The 20,776-nt window shown below is 46.9% G+C and overlaps 1 protein-coding gene across 1 annotated transcript in view; it reads right to left on the bottom strand.

Annotated features, from left to right (window-relative positions):
* Positions 1 to 20,776, bottom strand: part of LOC144807491 (neuroendocrine protein 7B2-like) — a 97,886-nt gene that overhangs the window by 27,310 nt on the left and 49,800 nt on the right. The window contains exon 3 of the mRNA XM_078673130.1: positions 10,008 to 10,157. Within this exon, the coding sequence (XP_078529256.1) occupies positions 10,008 to 10,157 (150 nt within the window). The remainder of the gene's footprint in view (positions 1 to 10,007; positions 10,158 to 20,776) is intronic.

Consider the following 20,776-nt stretch of genomic DNA (forward strand, 5'->3'; position numbering starts at 1 on the left):
GAAAGGAAACAAGCTTCCGGGGACCGGTTTCTGGCATTGCAGCCGTCTTCGGCCCGGCTTGCTTGAATCCTGATGGTGCAGTGAGCAAGGGACTCACATCTGAGCATACCCTGCCACTCCTATAGTGGCCAAAACGATTCAGAAAAGGGGGTGGTGATGGACAGAGCATCTGAATTAAACAGAACACTCATACCCAGTCAAAAGATCAGGGCTTGATCCATCACCGTTTTTTAGCTCACTGCACCATCCCAGTTCAGAACCTGGCTATATGCAAATTAGTCTGTCCGGGGACCGGTTTCTGGCATTGCAGCCGTCTTCGGCCCGGCACCATCAGGATTCAAGCAAGCCGGGCCGAAGACGGCTGTAATGCCAGAAACCGGTCCCCGGAAGCTTGTTTCCTTTCCAGTAAAGAATTGGCTTGGTAGTTTGGTCTGCCCTGTTCCCATGATGCACTGGGCCAGGGTCAGACTAATTTGCATATAGCCAGGTTCTGAGCTGGGATGGTGCAGTGAGCTAAAAAACGGTGATGGATCAAGCCCTGATCTTTTGATTGGGTAGGAGTGTTCTGCTTAATTCAGATGCTCTGTCCATCACCACCCCCTTTTCTGAATCGTTTTGGCCACTATAGGAGTGGAAGGGTATGCTCAGACATGAGTCCCTGGCTCACTGCACCATCAGGATTCAAGCAAGCTGGGCCGAAGAAGGCTGTAATGCCAGAAACCGGTCCCCGGAAGCTTGTTTCCTTTCCAGTAAAGAATTGGCTTGGTAGTTTGGTCTGCCCTGTTCCCATGATGCACTGGGCCAGGGTCAGACTAATTTGCATATAGCCAGGTTCTGAGCTGGGATGGTGCAGTGAGCTAAAAAACGGTGATGGACCAAGCCCTGATCTTTTGATTGGGTAGGAGTGTTCTGCTTAATTCAGATGCTCTGTCCATCACCACCCCCTTTTCTGAATCGTTTTGGCCACTATAGGAGTGGAAGGGTATGCTCAGACATGAGTCCCTTGCTCACTGCACCATCAGGATTCAAGCAAGCGGGGCCGAAGACGGCTGTAATGCCAGAAACCGGTCCCCGGAAACTTGTTTCCTTTCCAGTAAAGAATTGGCTTGGTAGTTTGGTCTGCCCTGTTCCCATGATGCACTGGGCCAGGGTCAGACTAATTTGCATATAGCCAGGTTCTGAGCTGGGATGGTGCAGTGAGCTAAAAAACGGTGATGGATCAAGCCCTGATCTTTTGATTGGGTAGGAGTGTTCTGCTTAATTCAGATGCTCTGTCCATCACCACCCCCTTTTCTGAATCGTTTTGGCCACTATAGGAGTGGAAGGGTATGCTCAGACATGAGTCCCTTGCTCACTGCACCATCAGGATTCAAGCAAGCCGGGCTGAAGACGGCTGTAATGCCAGAAACCGGTCCCCGGAAGCTTGTTTCCTTTCCAGTAAAGAATTGGCTTGGTAGTTTGGTCTGCCCTGTTCCCATGATGCACTGGGCCAGGGTCAGACTAATTTGCATATAGCCAGGTTCTGAGCTGGGATGGTGCAGTGAGCTAAAAAACGGTGATGGATCAAGCCCTGATCTTTTGATTGGGTAGGAGTGTTCTGCTTAATTCAGATGCTCTGTCCATCACCACCCCCTTTTCTGAATCGTTTTGGCCACTATAGGAGTGGAAGGGTATGCTCAGACATGAGTCGCTTGCTCACTGCACCATCAGGATTCAAGCAAGCCGGGCCGAAGACGGCTGTAATGCCAGACACCGGTCCCTGGAAGCTTGTTTCCTTTCCAGTAAAGAATTGGCTTGGTAGTTTGGTCTGCCCTGTCCCCATGATGCACTGGGCCAGGGTCAGACTAATTTGCATATAGCCAGGTTCTGAGCTGGGATGGTGCAGTGAGCTAAAAAACGGTGATGGATCAAGCCCTGATCTTTTGATTGGGTAGGAGTGTTCTGCTTAATTCAGATGCTCTGTCCATCACCACCCCCTTTTCTGAATCGTTTTGGCCACTATAGGAGTGCAAGGGTATGCTCAGACATGAGTCCCTTGCTCACTGCACCATCAGGATTCAAGCAAGCCGGTCCGAAGACGGCTGTAATGCCAGAAACCGGTCCCCGGAAGCTTGTTTCCTTTCCAGTAAAGAATTGGCTTGGTAGTTTGGTCTGCCCTGTTCCCATGATGCACTGGGCCAGGGTCAGACTAATTTGCATATAGCCAGGTTCTGAGCTGGGATGGTGCAGTGAGCTAAAAAACGTGATGGATCAAGCCCTGATCTTTTGATTGGGTAGGAGTGTTCTGCCTAATTCAGATGCTCTGTCCATCACCACCCCCTTTTCTGAATCGTTTTGGCCACTATAGGAGTGGAAGGGTATGCTCAGACATGAGTCCCTTGCTCACTGCACCATCAGGATTCAAGCAAGCCGGGCCGAAGACGGCTGTAATGCCAGAAACCGGTCCCCGGAAGCTTGTTTCCTTTCCAGTAAAGAATTGGCTTGGTAGTTTGGTCTGCCCTGTTCCCATGATGCACTGGGCCAGGGTCAGACTAATTTGCATATAGCCAGGTTCTGAGCTGGGATGGTGCAGTGAGCTAAAAAACGGTGATGGATCAAGCCCTGATCTTTTGATTGGGTAGGAGTGTTCTGCTTAATTCAGATGCTCTGTCCATCACCACCCCCTTTTCTGAATCGTTTTGGCCACTATAGGAGTGGAAGGGTATGCTCAGACATGAGTCCCTTGCTCACTGCACCATCAGGATTCAAGCAAGCCGGGCCGAAGACGGCTGTAATGCCAGAAACCGGTCCCCAGAAGCTTGTTTCCTTTCCAGTAAAGAATTGGCTTGGTAGTTTGGTCTGCCCTGTTCCCATGATGCACTGGGCCAGGGTCAGACTAATTTGCATATAGCCAGGTTCTGAGCTGGGATGGTGCAGTGAGCTAAAAAACGGTGATGGATCAAGCCCTGATCTTTTGATTGGGTAGGAGTGTTCTGCTTAATTCAGATGCTCTGTCCATCACCACCCCCTTTTCTGAATCGTTTTGGCCACTATAGGAGTGGAAGGGTATGCTCAGACATGAGTCCCTTGCTCACTGCACCATCAGGATTCAAGCAAGCCGGGCCAAAGACGGCTGTAATGCCAGAAACCGGTCCCCGGAAGCTTGTTTCCTTTCCAGTAAAGAATTGGCTTGGTACTTTGGTCTGCCCTGTTTCCATGATGCACTGGGCCAGGGTCAGACTAATTTGCATATAGCCAGGTTCTGAGCTGGGATGGTGCAGTGAGCTAAAAAACGGTGATGGGTCAAGCCCTGATCTTTTGATTGGGTAGGAGTGTTCTGCTTAATTCAGATGCTCTGTCCATCACCACCCCCTTTTCTGAATCGTTTTGCCCACTATAGGAGTGGAAGGGTATGCTCAGACATCAGTCCCTTGCTCACTGCACCATCAGGATTCAAGCAAGCCGGGCCGAAGACGGCTGTAATGCCAGAAACCGGTCCCCGGAAGCTTGTTTCCTTTCCAGTAAAGAATTGGCTTGGTAGTTTGGTCTGCCCTGTTCCCATGATGCACTGGGCCAGGGTCAGACTAATTTGCATATAGTCAGGTTCTGAGCTGGGATGGTGCAGTGAGCTAAAAAACGGTGATGGATCAAGCCCTGATTTTTTGATTGGGTAGGAGTGTTCTGCTTAATTCAGATGCTCTGTCCATCACCACCCCCTTTTCTGAATCGTTTTGGCCACTATAGGAGTGGAAGGGTATGCTCAGACATGAGTCCCTTGCTCACTGCACCATCAGGATTCAAGCAAGCCGGGCCGAAGACGGCTGTAATGCCAGAAACCGGTCCCCGGAAGCTTGTTTCCTTTCCAGTAAAGAATTGGCTTGGTAGTTTGGTCTGCCCTGTCCCCATGATGCACTGGGCCAGGGTCAGACTAATTTGCATATAGCCAGGTTCTGAGCTGGGATGGTGCAGTGAGCTAAAAAACGGTGATGTATCAAGCCCCGATCTTTTGATTGGGTAGGAGTGTTCTGCTTAATTCAGATGCTCTGTCCATCACCACCCCCTTTTCTGAATCGTTTTGGCCACTATAGGAGTGGAAGGGTATGCTCAGACATGAGTCCCTTGCTCACTGCACCATCAGGATTCAAGCAAGCCGGTCCGAAGACAGCTGTAATGCCAGAAACCGGTCCCCGGAAGCTTGTTTCCTTTCCAGTAAAGAATTGGCTTGGTAGTTTGGTCTGCCCTGTTCCCATGATGCACTGGGCCAGGGTCAGACTAATTTGCATATAGCCAGGTTCTGAGCTGGGATGGTGCAGTGAGCTAAAAAACGGTGATGGATCAAGCCCTGATCTTTTGATTGGGTAGGAGTGTTCTGCTTAATTCAGATGCTCTGTCCATCACCATCCCCTTTTCTGAATCGTTTTGGCCACTATAGGAGTGGAAGGGTATGCTCAGACATGAGTCCCTTGCTCACTGCACCATCAGGATTCAAGCAAGCCGGGCCGAAGACGGCTGTAATGCCAGAAACCGGTCCCCGGAAGCTTGTTTCCTTTCCAGTAAAGAATTGGCTTGGTAGTTTGGTCTGCCCTGTCCCCATGATGCACTGGGCCAGGGTCAGACTAATTTGCATATAGCCAGGTTCTGAGCTGGGATGGTGCAGTGAGCTAAAAAACGGTGATGGATCAAGCCCAGATCTTTTGATTGGGTAGGAGTGTTCTGCTTAATTCAGATGCTCTGTCCATCACCACCCCCTTTTCTGAATCGCTTTGGCCACTATAGGAGTGGAAGGGTATGCTCAGACATGAGTCCCTTGCTCACTGCACCATCAGGATTCAAGCAAGCCGGGCCGAAGACGGCTGTAATGCCAGAAACCGGTCCCCGGAAGCTTGTTTCCTTTCCAGTAAAGAATTGGCTTGGTAGTTTGGTCTGCCCTGTTCCCATGATGCACTGGGCCAGGGTCAGACTAATTTGCATATAGCCAGGTTCTGAGCTGGGATGGTGCAGTGAGCTAAAAAACGGTGATGGATCAAGCCCTGATCTTTTGATTGGGTAGGAGTGTTCTGCTTAATTCAGATGCTCTGTCCATCACCACCCCCTTTTCTGAATCGTTTTGGCCACTATAGGAGTGGAAGGGTATGCTCAGACATGAGTCGCTTGCTCACTGCACCATCAGGATTCAAGCAAGCCGGGCCGAAGACGGCTGTAATGCCAGAAACCGGTCCCCGGAAGCTTGTTTCCTTTCCAGTAAAGAATTGGCTTCGTAGTTTGGTCTGCCCTGTCCCCATGATGCACTGGGCCAGGGTCAGACTAATTTGCATATAGCCAGGTTCTGAGCTGGGATGGTGCAGTGAGCTAAAAAACAGTGATGGATCAAGCCCTGATCTTTTGATTGGGTAGGAGTGTTCTGCTTAATTCAGATGCTCTGTCCATCACCACCCCCTTTTCTGAATCGTTTTGGCCACTATAGGAGTGCAAGGGTATGCTCAGACATGAGTCCCTTGCTCACTGCACCATCAGGATTCAAGCAAGCCGGTCCGAAGACGGCTGTAATGCCAGAAACCGGTCCCCGGAAGCTTGTTTCCTTTCCAGTAAAGAATTGGCTTGGTAGTTTGGTCTGCCCTGTTCCCATGATGCACTGGGCCAGGGTCAGACTAATTTGCATATAGCCAGGTTCTGAGCTGGGATGGTGCAGTGAGCTAAAAAACGTGATGGATCAAGCCCTGATCTTTTGATTGGGTAGGAGTGTTCTGCCTAATTCAGATGCTCTGTCCATCACCACCCCCTTTTCTGAATCGTTTTGGCCACTATAGGAGTGGAAGGGTATGCTCAGACATGAGTCCCTTGCTCACTGCACCATCAGGATTCAAGCAAGCCGGGCCGAAGACGGCTGTAATGCCAGAAACCGGTCCCCGGAAGCTTGTTTCCTTTCCAGTAAAGAATTGGCTTGGTAGTTTGGTCTGCCCTGTTCCCATGATGCACTGGGCCAGGGTCAGACTAATTTGCATATAGCCAGGTTCTGAGCTGGGATGGTGCAGTGAGCTAAAAAACGGTGATGGATCAAGCCCTGATCTTTTGATTGGGTAGGAGTGTTCTGCTTAATTCAGATGCTCTGTCCATCACCACCCCCTTTTCTGAATCGTTTTGGCCACTATAGGAGTGGAAGGGTATGCTCAGACATGAGTCCCTTGCTCACTGCACCATCAGGATTCAAGCAAGCCGGGCCGAAGACGGCTGTAATGCCAGAAACCGGTCCCCGGAAGCTTGTTTCCTTTCCAGTAAAGAATTGGCTTGGTAGTTTGGTCTGCCCTGTTCCTATGATGCACTGGGCCAGGGTCAGACTAATTTGCATATAGCCAGGTTCTGAGCTGGGATGGTGCAGTGAGCTAAAAAACGGTGATGGATCAAGCCCTGATCTTTTGATTGGGTAGGAGTGTTCTGCTTAATTCAGATGCTCTGTCCATCACCACCCCCTTTTCTGAATCGTTTTGGCCACTATAGGAGTGGAAGGGTATGCTCAGACATGAGTCCCTTGCTCACTGCACCATCAGGATTCAAGCAAGCCGGGCCGAAGACGGCTGTAATGCCAGAAACCGGTCCCCGGAAGCTTGTTTCCTTTCCAGTAAAGAATTGGCTTGGTACTTTGGTCTGCCCTGTTTCCATGATGCACTGGGCCAGGGTCAGACTAATTTGCATATAGCCAGGTTCTGAGCTGGGATGGTGCAGTGAGCTAAAAAACGGTGATGGGTCAAGCCCTGATCTTTTGATTGGGTAGGAGTGTTCTGCTTAATTCAGATGCTCTGTCCATCACCACCCCCTTTTCTGAATCGTTTTGCCCACTATAGGAGTGGAAGGGTATGCTCAGACATGAGTCCCTTGCTCACTGCACCATCAGGATTCAAGCAAGCCGGGCCGAAGACGGCTGTAATGCCAGAAACCGGTCCCCGGAAGCTTGTTTCCTTTCCAGTAAAGAATTGGCTTGGTAGTTTGGTCTGCCCTGTTCCCATGATGCACTGGGCCAGGGTCAGACTAATTTGCATATAGCCAGGTTCTGAGCTGGGATGGTGCAGTGAGCTAAAAAACGGTGATGGATCAAGCCCTGATCTTTTGATTGGGTAGGAGTGTTCTGCTTAATTCAGATGCTCTGTCCATCACCACCCCCTTTTCTGAATCGTTTTGGCCACTATAGGAGTGGAAGGGTATGCTCAGACATGAGTCCCTTGCTCACTGCACCATCAGGATTCAAGCAAGCCGGGCCGAAGACGGCTGTAATGCCAGAAACCGGTCCCCGGAAGCTTGTTTCCTTTCCAGTAAAGAATTGGCTTGGTAGTTTGGTCTGCCCTGTCCCCATGATGCACTGGGCCAGGGTCAGACTAATTTGCATATAGCCAGGTTCTGAGCTGGGATGGTGCAGTGAGCTAAAAAACGGTGATGGATCAAGCCCCGATCTTTTGATTGGGTAGGAGTGTTCTGCTTAATTCAGATGCTCTGTCCATCACCACCCCCTTTTCTGAATCGTTTTGGCCACTATAGGAGTGGAAGGGTATGCTCAGACATGAGTCCCTTGCTCACTGCACCATCAGGATTCAAGCAAGCCGGTCCGAAGACAGCTGTAATGCCAGAAACCGGTCCCCGGAAGCTTGTTTCCTTTCCAGTAAAGAATTGGCTTGGTAGTTTGGTCTGCCCTGTTCCCATGATGCACTGGGCCAGGGTCAGACTAATTTGCATATAGCCAGGTTCTGAGCTGGGATGGTGCAGTGAGCTAAAAAACGGTGATGGATCAAGCCCTGATCTTTTGATTGGGTAGGAATGTTCTGCTTAATTCAGATGCTCTGTCCATCACCACCCCCTTTTCTGAATTGTTTTGGCCACTGTAGGAGTGGAAGGGTATGCTCAGACATGAGTCCCTTGCTCACTGCACCATCAGGATTCAAGCAAGCCGGGCCGAAGACGGCTGTAATGCCAGAAACCGGTCCCCGGAAGCTTGTTTCCTTTCCAGTAAAGAATTGGCTTGGTAGTTTGGTCTGCCCTGTTCCCATGATGCACTGGGCCAGGGTCAGACTAATTTGCATATAGCCAGGTTCTGAGCTGGGATGGTGCAGTGAGCTAAAAAACGTGATGGATCAAGCCCTGATCTTTTGATTGGGTAGGAGTGTTCTGCTTAATTCAGATGCTCTGTCCATCACCACCCCCTTTTCTGAATCGTTTTAGCCACTATAGGAGTGGAAGGGTATGCTCAGACATGAGTCCCTTGCTCACTGCACCATCAGGATTCAAGCAAGCCGGGCCGAAGACGGCTGTAATGCCAGAAACCGGTCCCCGGAAGCTTGTTTCCTTTCCAGTAAAGAATTGGCTTGGTAGTTTGGTCTGCCCTGTTCCCATGATGCACTGGGCCAGGGTCAGACTAATTTGCATATAGCCAGGTTCTGAGCTGGGATGGTGCAGTGAGGTAAAAAACGGTGATGGATCAAGCCCTTATCTTTTGATTGGGTAGGAGTGTTCTGCTTAATTCAGATGCTCTGTCCATCACCACCCCCTTTTCTGAATCGTTAAGTGTCCTACAGCCTGCTATTAAGGAAGGAACTGAAAACCCTCTTCTTCAAGCAACACCTGTGCAACCATCTTGGTGATGGGCTCTCACAGGTAAGCCCCTTGCCCTGCTGTACCCTCTCTCATACACAATTCCCCACCCCTAACTTTGTGCAGCTTTCCATTGCTTTGCACTAGGTTTGTGCTGTATGAGTCACAAACATACATAAATACAATGCATAGCAGACCAAACGTGCATTATATACTATTATGAATCTACACCTGCCCGGCAAGCCTCTTTGGGATGTGTATGTCTTTGTCTAACACCATAATGTTTAAATTGCTAGTGTTTTATATTAAACAATCCTTCTCGGAATTCTTGAAGGTGCAAACTGTGTGTTTCTAAGTAGACATTTGCTAATCCCCGGTTTCTTCTGCGTTAATTTGGGGGAGAAACCCACTGACAAACATCTGCAATTATTTTTTATGATTCACAGGGAATGTATCTGCCCAGCTGCAATTACTGATGGCTTTTGCCATTTTAATTATTTCCATGAAACTGAATGAACTTGTTAGAAATGATGTTGCTGAAGCCGAGGACCTCTGCTGGGTCGGGGCTGATCACCTCTTGGGAACACCCATGCCTCATTCTGAAGCCTGATTCAAATTCATTGAGCAAACCTTCAATAACCAAGTAAGGGTGTGACTGCGTTGTGACTTTTCAAGGAACTTTGAAACGATAACTTAGTTGCTTGGCAACATCCGCCGAATGTGCCTCTGCTTGCAGCATGTTGCTGCTTGTCTTCCAGTTACTTTGGCAGATTTTTCCAAGCAAAATACTTTAAGGAAATTCTATTCTGGGCGACGGTGTGTTAGGATGAAGTTGTACATGGTAATTTCTCAAGCTGATGAACTTTTTCTACAAATGTTGAGCCAAAGACCATTTTTAAAGACATCTTTGAAGGTAATGTGCCCAGGTTAGGTAATTTTGTAACCTGTGTTGTACTTACTACAATCAGTTCTATCTTAGATTTTGTTCCATATTTTGGAAATATCCTCTTCCATGTTGACTCTCGCTTTATTTCTCTCTCTCTCTCTTTCTTTCTCTCTCTCTTCCTCTGTCTATCTATTTCTCTCTTTCTCTCTCTCTTTCTCTCTCTCTCTCCTTCTATTTCTCTTTCTGTCTATCTATTTCTCTTTCTGTCTATCTATCTGTCTATCTGTGTATCTATCATCTATCTATATATTCACATCTCTCTCTCTCTCCCTCTATCTGTCTATCTATTTCACTTTCTGTCTATCTATTTAGCTATCTATCTATCTGTCTATACATCTATCTCTCTCTCTATCTCTCTCTCTCTCTCTCATTCAGCCAGGTTTATCACTTCATAAGTACCCCCTCCACAGGCAGTAACACAACAAACACCACCACAGATCAACCTCTGCATTAACTTGTGACCTTGTAAATTGATCAAACCCTGGTAGCTCTAACAGACGTGGGTTACCTGTCTTCCCGAGTGGGCAGGGGTTCGGCGGGTCGGGATAACCCTGGTCTTCGCTGAAGTCCTTTGGAATATTGTCGCCCGTCAGCTCGGCCACGATGTTTGGGATGTTCCCATAGGGTCCCAAGTGTTGCAGGCCTTCCTGGGCTCCACCTGCAGAGGAGAGCAAATTTGGGTCATGAATCAAGAGTTCATTAGGATCCTAGCAGAGGTGTACCACATGTCACCTTCAAATAGGAATCTGGATAAAAACAGACCATCACTCACATATTCAACTTCCCCTGAATACCTTGTAATAATGTAGTCAAACAAGCTGTGCTGTTGGAACAAAGACAAACAGAGAAATCAGAGGAATGATAGTGTAAATTCTGTTAATTGGCCCTCTCAAGATCCAGTGGCACTCAGGCAAAGATATGGGGGTCACTGTTCCCAATGTACTTCGGAAGCCAATTGGATGAATTGCGACTGATGCGAGCAAAAGCAACGGGCTCAATTACAGGATAGGAAATTCACTCAATGGAGAAGAAGAAAGAGTTTGCAGTCAGAAGATCAGTCTAGAAGTGGCCAAACAGAGGGAAGGCCTAGGTGACCCCACATGGATGCAAGAGTATCAGAATTCGAACAGGGCGTCGCCCAGCGCTGGTGATGCTGTGAACAGGGAAATAAGGTGCAAGGTGCGGGGAGACCCCAATAGTGATGGAACCCATGGTCAAAGTGTGGTTTTCAAAACCCTTAGCAGTCTATAAAGTAAGGATTTACCTCTCCAGTCAAATGCAGGTCTATATTATTTTGTGTGACACAATGGCATTTCTGTGATATCTATTCTCAGACGGTGTGAGTTTTTTTTTCTGTTTTCTTGGTTTTGGGTATAGTGAAGATGTTTGTGTAAACACTGATCTTTCGCTTTCCTCCTACTTTTCTTACCTCTTCTATTTAAATTCTTCCTCTTTTCTTACTCAGGTGGAGTTATAGCAATTGCACCATTATTGCACTACACACAATATTTTTTACTATAAAAAAGCCAAATCTGTTGGCTTTGACAAGGTTTGTTTTGCAATATTTGCTTAACAGCCCACAGTCGAGACATCAAAGCATTACGACTGTAACTTTTATTAAACTTCAAATGAACTAAAAACAGGATGCTGCTGGTGGTGTCTTAATGGCTGGTAGAAGTGGGTCTTTGATCAGGCTGATGTGAGGGAAGTGGAGACACAAGATGGGTATCTTAGTAAAGAGAAGATGGGAGGAGATTCTAAAGATGGCGTGAAATGGGGCATCCTCAATGTCGAAGGTCTAAATCCCCCACCAACTAGATACTCATAAGTTGGGTGCTCTCTAGGCAAAACCTGTCAATAATCTATGTTCTTGAAACCCACTATGAAAGAGTTAAATTTTAGGGCAGGCCGGTCTATCAGGTACTTCTTGCACCGGACGCGTTGTACTGTCTAGCGCAAGATTCTTATGCCCTAATTAAATATGGCTTCCTCACTTGGGATATGCCTACATTACATGAGCAGATAGGCACCTGTACCTTGGCCAGACCTGATGTGACCATACTAAGTATAGAAGCCTGGCCTTGGCACATACATGAGAAGGGCTTGATATGCAACAGCCCCACCTTACAGGACAGAGTGCTATGAGGGGAGATTCAACCCGATATTCAGTTCTACGTTTCTGAACGCGACAACAGGCAAATTACACAAATCACCTCTGGGATAGTTTTAACAAGACACTAAGGGGAGTGTTGAAGGGCCAGAGGGCTGCAGGACTGAGAATGCTGGAGGAAGGGGATTTTAGGAATGGAGGTGTGGCAGGCGGCCAATCAGAGGGATGAGATATCTGCAGAACTACAGGTTTGAACTCAAAGCACTATTCATGAACGGCGCAGAGAGTATATTGAGGATCGTGGAACAAAAATACAAAGTGAAAGAATTGCCTTTACTCTAGCTGCTAACCTGTGAATGCAGCAAGGAATAAGAGTGAACAGTACACAAATAGTGGACAAACAAATGTATGTCCAGACTATTAAAAGGGATACAGTTGGCCAACTCCACGACTACTATAGTAAACTTTATACTAGTGAAGTAATGGTGATATGGCAAAAGCAGAGTCTTAATAGCAAAGTATAAGCTCGGAAGAAAAAGGTTTCAAAGGGAGTAAAAGAAGGCTGGTTGGTAAGTCACAGTGAGAATGGATTTACCTTCAAACTTTACAAGAGTTTTGGAGGTATTTTGTTCCCTCGATTAGTAGACTTTTTAAATAGTCTTCATAGGGAGGCTCTCTCCCACGACAGTGACAATGCTATAAGACCTCATTCCCACCATTCTGAATAAGAAGGGAATGGTCATCGAGATTGCAGAGCCGATAGGCCTATTTCACTCCACAACACTGATGTGTAAATGTTGGCAAAGAACTGGCAAACAGGCTGGATACAATTCTGCCCAAACTTATATGCGGAGAACTAGTGGTCTGTGTTTTAGAAATTGGCTAGATGCCAATTGTATACACAAGATGGTGAATTTGGTACATCTTGTGCAAAGAGATGTAATGGAATCTGTTGATGCCAAAAAGATATGTAATGGTGCGGAATGGTTCTTCATGTTTTCAAACATTGAAAATTATGAGATGAGATCCTGGTGCACACTCAGTAGAGGCTGTTTAAAGCTCCCCCACAGGGGGGCTACAAGTGAATGGGGGCTGATCAGAAAGATTCAATATAATATAGGACACAAGATAGGGGTTGTACTGCATTACAACGCAGGCTTTTACCCCGCATGCCATTACCATGCAGTTTTTATAACGCAAGTCGTTACGACTTGCGTTGGGGGGCGCTGGATAGTGGAATAGTTTAATTTTCTATTCCAACTCCAGCCCACGTTGACAGTAGGGAAGGTGTTGGATAGAAAATTAAACTATTCCCTATGCTACAGCGCCCTCCAGCGCAAGTCGTTGTAACGATTTGCGTTGTAATAGCAGAGTTGTAATAGCAGTGCTGGGTAATGCCCGCGTTGTTATGGATGTTTCCCCAAGATAGGGGTGACATTGCATTTCTCATCTGATGCCACCCATTCTGAACCAGGGGTATTCGAGGTGACTGAGAAGAACTGCACAGTTGGATATCTGAAAGTCAACAAATCCAAGCCAGTTTGGATGCCTTTACAGAAACCAAACAAGGAAACCTGGCTCATGGATGGATAAGAAAAGATTCAAATTGGCAGTGAAAATATGAAGTATTTGATGTTCTAGATGAACAAGTTACATACCTTTGGTGATTCTCTTTCTCGTAGGCCATGTAGTCACAGATTCCTCACCTTTTGAATATTCCCCAAGTGTCAGACTGGATCTGGAAACTTTTTCAGCAGTACCTCGGCGGGTAGGTGGTGCTGTGCCGCACTGACACCATTCCTCACTGACAATGACATGCAGAGCCAATATTGGCGCCACTCCAGTAATGTTCTCTCTGGATTTCCCTTCTCTTTTTGAAACTCAGGAGCAGCAACATCGTCGTGGTGTCAGCAGGGCTTTAAGAGGGAGCTTTTCAACATTATATACAAGCCATAGCTGCTGCTTATTTATTTTATGCAACTAACAACCATTGACAAAGTCAATAGTCCTGACTTGTTGTAGGTATGATGTTACTTGTTACATCATATATCTGGATGCAATGACAGAAACAGCACAATACAAGTTGGGCGGCACAATATGCAAAGCACAGATTTTTAGCTTACGTGTTTTTAAGCCACGCCGTTAATCACATTGGCCATGACTCTTTGAGAGACCCCCAGTTTTTTCAACCAACTTAAAGCCCTGGCTCTGCCAAACATGATGGAGCCGCAAAAACAAAACCCTAAAGCAGGATTTTGTTTTTTAAAATAAAAAACGAAATGCCCCCCTCGCCACTAGAGTTATCTTCCATGTAAAGAGGGGCATTTTCCCGTTTTCACTGCCCCATAATGTTAGGGTTTTTCTGGTGGTGAAAATGGCGTCCTAAATGCTGTAGTAAGTTTGTTTTAATGCCTGAAAGATTTTTTTGCATAAAACTCCAACCCTGATGGAACTACACTGGCCACCCATCAAACTTGTATCATCTTCAAAAATAAACTGCATCACAAACAAGGCCGCAAGAATCAGCACACCTCCAGATCCTGGCATAGAAATGATCTACCTTACGTGGACAGTGCCAAACCAGAAACCAGGACACCTCCAGGATAGAAACAAAAAAACAGAAAAAAAAGAGAAACCCACACAGCAAGCCTTCTTCTTTTATGCTTTCAGGATCTGGAAATATATCCCGTCAACATCAGAGCTGGCCAGCTCTTCCACAATTCAGAAAACACCAGATCTCACAGCAGGATTCACCACCCATGAGCCTTCTAATTCATTGTGAAGAAAGTGAGTTGTAACTCTGGCTCCCTCTCCTTTGCTCCTAACTGCTAGGGCGCTCGACCTCGGACCTGGGGAACTGGGTTCGAGTCTCGGTAATGACGCTAAGCATCCTGTGATTCTGGGCAAATCACTCAATCTCCCTGTGCCTAACAAAAATGAATGTGTGTCCTCATGAAACGTAACTGGTACTATGTAAAGCGCACTGATACCCGATTCAGGTCAAGTTTGCGCTTTATAAAACTCTGCAAAAAAACACAAAAAAAATAGCATGTACATAAATATACATGCATAGAAGTCAGCTGCTTCTGCCTGGAAAAGCCAACAGACCTAAAGACTTTTCTTCATGATTCTTGCTATTTTTCCTTTGTCTTTGGGGTATTCAAATACAGTGCCTTGGTTTTGGGAATCAGTGGCACATTGCACTTAGAGTAGAGATAACAAGGCACACTTCATGAGGACTCATTGTTTACAATAATGATGTGCAAAAGGGACCAGTGGTATGGTTCTATACCGGAAGAGACACTCTGCTGTGGGAGTTCCAGGAACCAGCTAACCTGAAGAAGCTACTACTGCCTTAAGAGGCAGGTTTAAGTTTATCCTAAAATGGAGGTGGTAAGAAGCAGCCTGTTACTGATAAAATGTAATCCGGAGTATTGGGCATGGGCTGAGAGGACCTCCCTCTGTGGTTTCAAGTTTTGGTGTAGTTTGGCTCCTTGCACTGAGGGAGGTAGTGTGTCTTCGAGGTACCTTGGCTTTTTCAGTGAGCTAACCTTCATACATGATATAGCGGCAGGTGACTAGGATGCTGGCTTGAAGGGGGGAAGCTGCATTGGGTGGCACGTACTTGTTGTCACATTTTGCTTCACAGTTGGCAATCGATGATTGTGTCTTGTATCGTTTGAACAAACAGAGAAGCCTATATATTTATTTTTATTTATTTTTTATTTCTGGAGTTTTATATAGCGCTGACCTGACCCAGGGGTATCGGAGCGCTTTACAACAGTGTTTCATAATAGTTACATAGTAGAGCTGTCTTAAAAACAAAGTTCGGCAGTCCAAGAGTGCTGAGGCTTCTTGAGGTAGTGGTTGAGTCCTGAGGTAGACTCGTTGAATGCTTTATTGAGGTAGTCCAAGGTCTTAAGGCAGCTTAATTATTTGCACACCTGTCTTGAAGTGGGCTGAGGTGGATCTGAGCGATGTAGAGTCAGAGAGCATCGGCCTCAGGGATAGCGTGCGGGTGGCGGCTATCCATTCGTGAGCGAGCGGTTGAGGAGGAGGGCTTTTAGGTGTTTTTAGCATTTTGTGAAGGAAGGGATAGTTCTGATATCTGCTGGGATGGAGTTCCAGATTTTTGGCGCGTTTCCAGCAAATTACTTGTGGCGGTTTTGTGTTTGCTTTTTCACAAGGGGATGAGAAGGAGGGAGTACGAGCTCCTGAGGTTTCTTGTCTGCCCGGCCCTCTTGAGTTTGGCGGCCAGATAGTCCAGTTTTCCAGTGTGAAGGGCTCTGTGCGTGAGGCAGGCAGTTCTGAAGTTAGCTTGCTGTTCGACTGGGAGCCGTTTTAGTTCTCTTAGTGCTGGTGAAATGTGGTCGTATTTTCTCTTTCTGGTGACCATTCTTGCTGCTGCGTTGAGGGTTATTTTGAGGGGATTAACTCCTACTTTTCAGAGAGGACAATTCCTTGGCTAGAAACTGGATTCTGACAGAAATTGTTGACATTTTTATAGGAAGCTGAGCTAGTGGTACCAACATGCCTGCTTCTTGTTGGTAAAATGAGTTTGGAGAGATGGGTGATTTGCAGAAGCCAAAGGATTTGAAGAATTTTAGAGAGAAACCTTCTGAGATAGTTGCTAAGAGTTATATGCGATCCAAGGGGGGTTGGAGCTGGAGTTAGAGAGGGCACATTTTATTTTTATGGAGTTTAGTTTTGATAAGTCACTCGTATCCATGATTTGACAAAGGTACAGTTCTAGGCATTGATTGTCTTTGGCTGATAATGCTTTTTGGCACATCTGCAGATAGTCAGGCTCATAGGTGAAGAGACATCTCTTTACTTGCTGCTCTGACTTCTGTTGGCTCTGTATCAAGCTTGCAGATCTCCGGGACAAGACAGAGTCCTGGGGGACACCACAAGTCTGTAGCAGACTGCTGTAATGTGGAACTTTGAAGATGTGGACTTATCCAAGACCATATGAACTTCCAATAGGAGAGGGGGGTGGGCATAATGAGTGGGTGATAGCCACATATAACAATTGCTCAAATGTCCAGTAGGATGAGCAAACAGATGTTCTCCGCTACCCCAAATTTGAAGGTTCTACACCACTAACTATGAGGATCGTATTTCCTAGGCGGTGACTGGGTCTGAAGCCTGAGCGACAGGCCTGCAGCAGGAAGTGATGCATGTCCACTTGCAATAGGGATGAGAGGGCCCGCTTTAAAATGTCCTCACAGTGGGGGAGGCACGTTAGACAGCAGTCGTTGCACAAGTCGCCATGGTATAACTTTGTCTTTAAGGGGCGGTGATATGGGGCCAGCCTTCAGCAGGGTTGAGGAGTGCCTGTGGATAGGCAATGGTGTTTCCAATGTTGAGAATGGGTGTGACATGGACTTAATAATAGAAGATGGAAAGATCTTCTCTTCGTAGGTGGTTGCTTCTAGTGAAGAGACGATCTTGGCCATTTCTTTGTATGGATGAGCGGGTGAAATCATTGGTAGATCACTGGGTAGCCCTAGCTTAGAGTGTATTGTTTGATCATTCAGGTGTAGGAATTGATAGTGTTAATTTTGTTAATCAAACTTTTGTTGAAGGCATAGACTGCAATGAATGCAACAAAGCTCTATAGGTTGACATATAGGAGGTTGTGCTGAGACACTAATAAGATTCAGCTTTGGTTATATATTTTTGTGCATGGCACTAAGTTTCAAGATGAAGATGTCTTGTACTACTCTGTTGAGCTTCTGCATCATCCCTTTCCAAATACCTCTTTATGGTTTAACTGTGTCCCTTTGCAAGGGGATTGTAACAGAGGCCACAAGATTTCTTTAGTCAAACGTGCACTGAAGAAGCCTTTTTAAGATGCTACTGAACACGTTGTTACTAGCCTCCCCTTATTAACATTTGATCTCTACATTTCAGCTAAAATTATTCAAAAAGTAATGATTAGTTAATGGCAGAATTACATAAAAACCACATAACCAACAGCTGTGATGGCTTGAATCCGACCAATGAGGAACTGCAGCCACATGATTGTAGGAGAGTAGGGTCTGCTATCCTATGGTCACCCCAATTTTTGCTTTTTGCTTCACTGGTTTTCGACTTAATGTGGCTGTGGGCCTGCTAATCAGACCCACAGCCTGCTGTTCTCTCTCTAAATTCACAGACATGTACTATAGGTACATAACCACATTGGTACTGGACTCCTTGTCAGCCCCTGTACAGTGCACTATAGGTGCCCAGGGCATAGGGGCATCCAAGGCCTACCAGGGGCTGAAGCATAGCTTTTGCCACCCCTGGCTGGTTCTTAAATTGACACAACTGGCTGATCACTCAGCTGGGGCAAGATGGTGTAATCACCCCTTGCTTAGATATAGTATACCTATGTCTAAACCTATATCTGGACACATATATACCTATCAGCCACTCCTATATCAGGCCTTAACAATCCTGGAGGCAGAGTGCTTGGTTTTATGTGAGATAGTGCTCTGGCATGAGCTGAGCCTGTCTGCAGCTTGCGGGACCATTTCCCTATAGCTGTTCCAGTGATACTGCGTTACCATATACTCTTAAGTGCATTATAATCCTTACGGTTATTGCAACTCCGGTTTGGCTTTATCAAAACATGTCGTGTTTGGTGTCATACAACGTGGAATGCTACCTCAGACACAAGTCTGCCCTCCTGCTGCTGACAGAAACTCGACAGAGGAGGCTGGATCAAAGGATCTCCTGTCACAGGGAGGTGTTACACCACCCCAGACAGGAGATAGTGGATTGTAGCAGGGAGGGTTGAAAGAAACTAGACACTGCCTGGGGCGCACAAGGTGTCCCCAAGCAAATGCCAGCCAAACCGGTTCTGGGGCTTTCCAGCCCCAGTCCTGGCGGGAAGCTGGACAAAGGAAAAGGGGTGTAACCACCCCCTTCCTGGGTCCCACCCATAGGAGGGACCGAGCAGGTAATCCAGCCCCCAGATTTGGAATATAGGTGGGAGCAGTGCCAATGCACATCAGATTATCCTGACTGAAACTTATGAAACGAAACTCTGGACCCTTCGACATCCCACTCGAGATGGAAGACTGAAGAATCTCCCTTGTGGTCAAGGAGTGACCACCCTGTGCAAACAGGCACCATCCAGCACGTCAACATTTGCTTTGTTGCAGTTCCCGCCAGATCTCGAGCAACAAAGACTGACAAGAGCCAGTTTTCTGACTTCCAACAGCCCGATCCACAGTCCATGTAGAGCTGGGACCCGTGGAGGTGACCTGAAGCGTGGGAGCGGCCATCTTGAATAAACCACGAAGCGCTGACCGTGCAGCACCCGAGGCTTTCTCAAAGCTGTGCATTGGAGTTTGAGAAGCTCCAGCCCCGAGCAGCTTTTGCACCAAAGCTCACCCCTCCACACTTGAGGAGAGCTGCGTGGGGCCCTTTTGCATTTTCCTGCTCGACGCATTGGTCCGGTCGCTTGCCCGTTGGCTAGTGGCCCCAGAACCAATGAACCTTCAAACTTGAACAGCTAGTCTGGTTGCTCCAGACTGGCACTCGCTCCCCTGAAAAGGAGCACCCTCTCAGACCTTGCTGGTCCGAGTATTAAGCCATCTTCGAATCCTGCGTGGGTTGCCTTTGCCAAGGCTTGTTGACTCTGATCGTGAAGCCGACACTGCCGACAGCGAGAACCTCTGTGGGACAGTTTGTGATTCACTCCAGGACATCCTCGGTGCCCCAGAGACCACGTGGCAGCGGAGAGAAGCTAAATGACAACTTGATAACTTTTACGCACCATTGACTTTACATTGGTACAAGCCGTGCTTTCCGCACTGCACCCGAATCCCGCGGGCTACTCCCGTCCTAACTGTGGTTAGTCCAGTGTAGTCCCAGTGATTCCCAAGGCCCTAGGCCTTACCCCTGATCGATTAGTGATTGTTATACCACTTTTTTGATATATGGTTTGAGTGGCCACCGGCCTCATCCAAAAACGTGCAACTTGTATATGTTATATTGTGCTTTTGTTTAAACGCTTGTGCTTCATTGCTCATAAAGAGTAGTGGGGATTATTCTGAGAATAAATACATATATTTTTATAATATATAACTTGTGTGGTGTCCTTTCATTTGGTATTACAGGATTGCGTATGGTAAAACAGCTGACTTCACATGCCCTCTTGAGTTAAGCCTTTAAGGCTGCTTAGTCCATGCTACCCCTAGGATAGCTTTTCTATAAGGTTGACTTACAACCATCACCATAAGGGATTGTTTGGACTGATACAAGGTGCCCACAGAATGGTGGGCATCATGTACCAGGCCAACTTCTCACATTGGTGGCAACGGTGGGATTTGAGCTTGCTGTTGTTTTACCATTGCAATCGTTATATCAAATTGAAAGATCACATTAAGTACCTAGATACATATGTACAAAGCTTAGCATATTTAAGTTCTACTGAACTTAGTAGTTGTAGAGAAAAGGGCTTAGCACACCCTGACTACAACTCACTAGTAAGGTACAGTAGGAAAACACTTAGTGTAGGTAGGTGCATCACTTACACCACACTAGAGTCATGTCTGCCACAGGTGAAGCTACAGGCTCTCTACCTGTGGTGGGTGACCCTCCAAAGGCAACCTAAGACTATGACAGATTCAGCAATAGAGACGTGAGTGCCTTGTGCACTGCAAGGAAGTTGAAAAAGGGTCACAACCCTACCATTCCTATCATGATGGCCATCCTAGAGAAAGATGGCCTAGAGAGAGCTAGAGTAGTTCCCTCGGGATCAGGAGAAGGAGTGAGCCCCCCAGATACTGAGAACACCTCCCCAGAAGTAGAAAATGAGGAGGCAGACCCAGAATCAAATGGTGAAGATTCAGATGGGGATCAAGGGGTTAGCCAGGTACCAGTGGTAAGGCTTAGCCAAGCCAACTTGGACCTACATGGAAATGGGGAGGGCCAGCACCTTCCCAGAGTACATAACCGAATTCTCCCAGGCAATAGGAGAGAGAGAAGCCCTTCCAGGGATTCTCACATTTCTAGTGCCTCAAGAGAATCACAGAGAGGAATGACTTCCTCTCAAAGAAAAGAGCATAGGGCCAGGATGAGAGCAGTTAATCTCCAAATAGAAATAGAGGAATTAGCCCTGGCCCAAGCTAGACTAGCTCTTGCAAGAGAGCAGAAGTTAAGTGGGGAGA

This window comes from Lissotriton helveticus, unplaced genomic scaffold (genome assembly GCF_964261635.1).
Source record: "Lissotriton helveticus unplaced genomic scaffold, aLisHel1.1 SCAFFOLD_754, whole genome shotgun sequence".
NCBI classification, from domain to species: domain Eukaryota; kingdom Metazoa; phylum Chordata; class Amphibia; order Caudata; family Salamandridae; genus Lissotriton; species Lissotriton helveticus.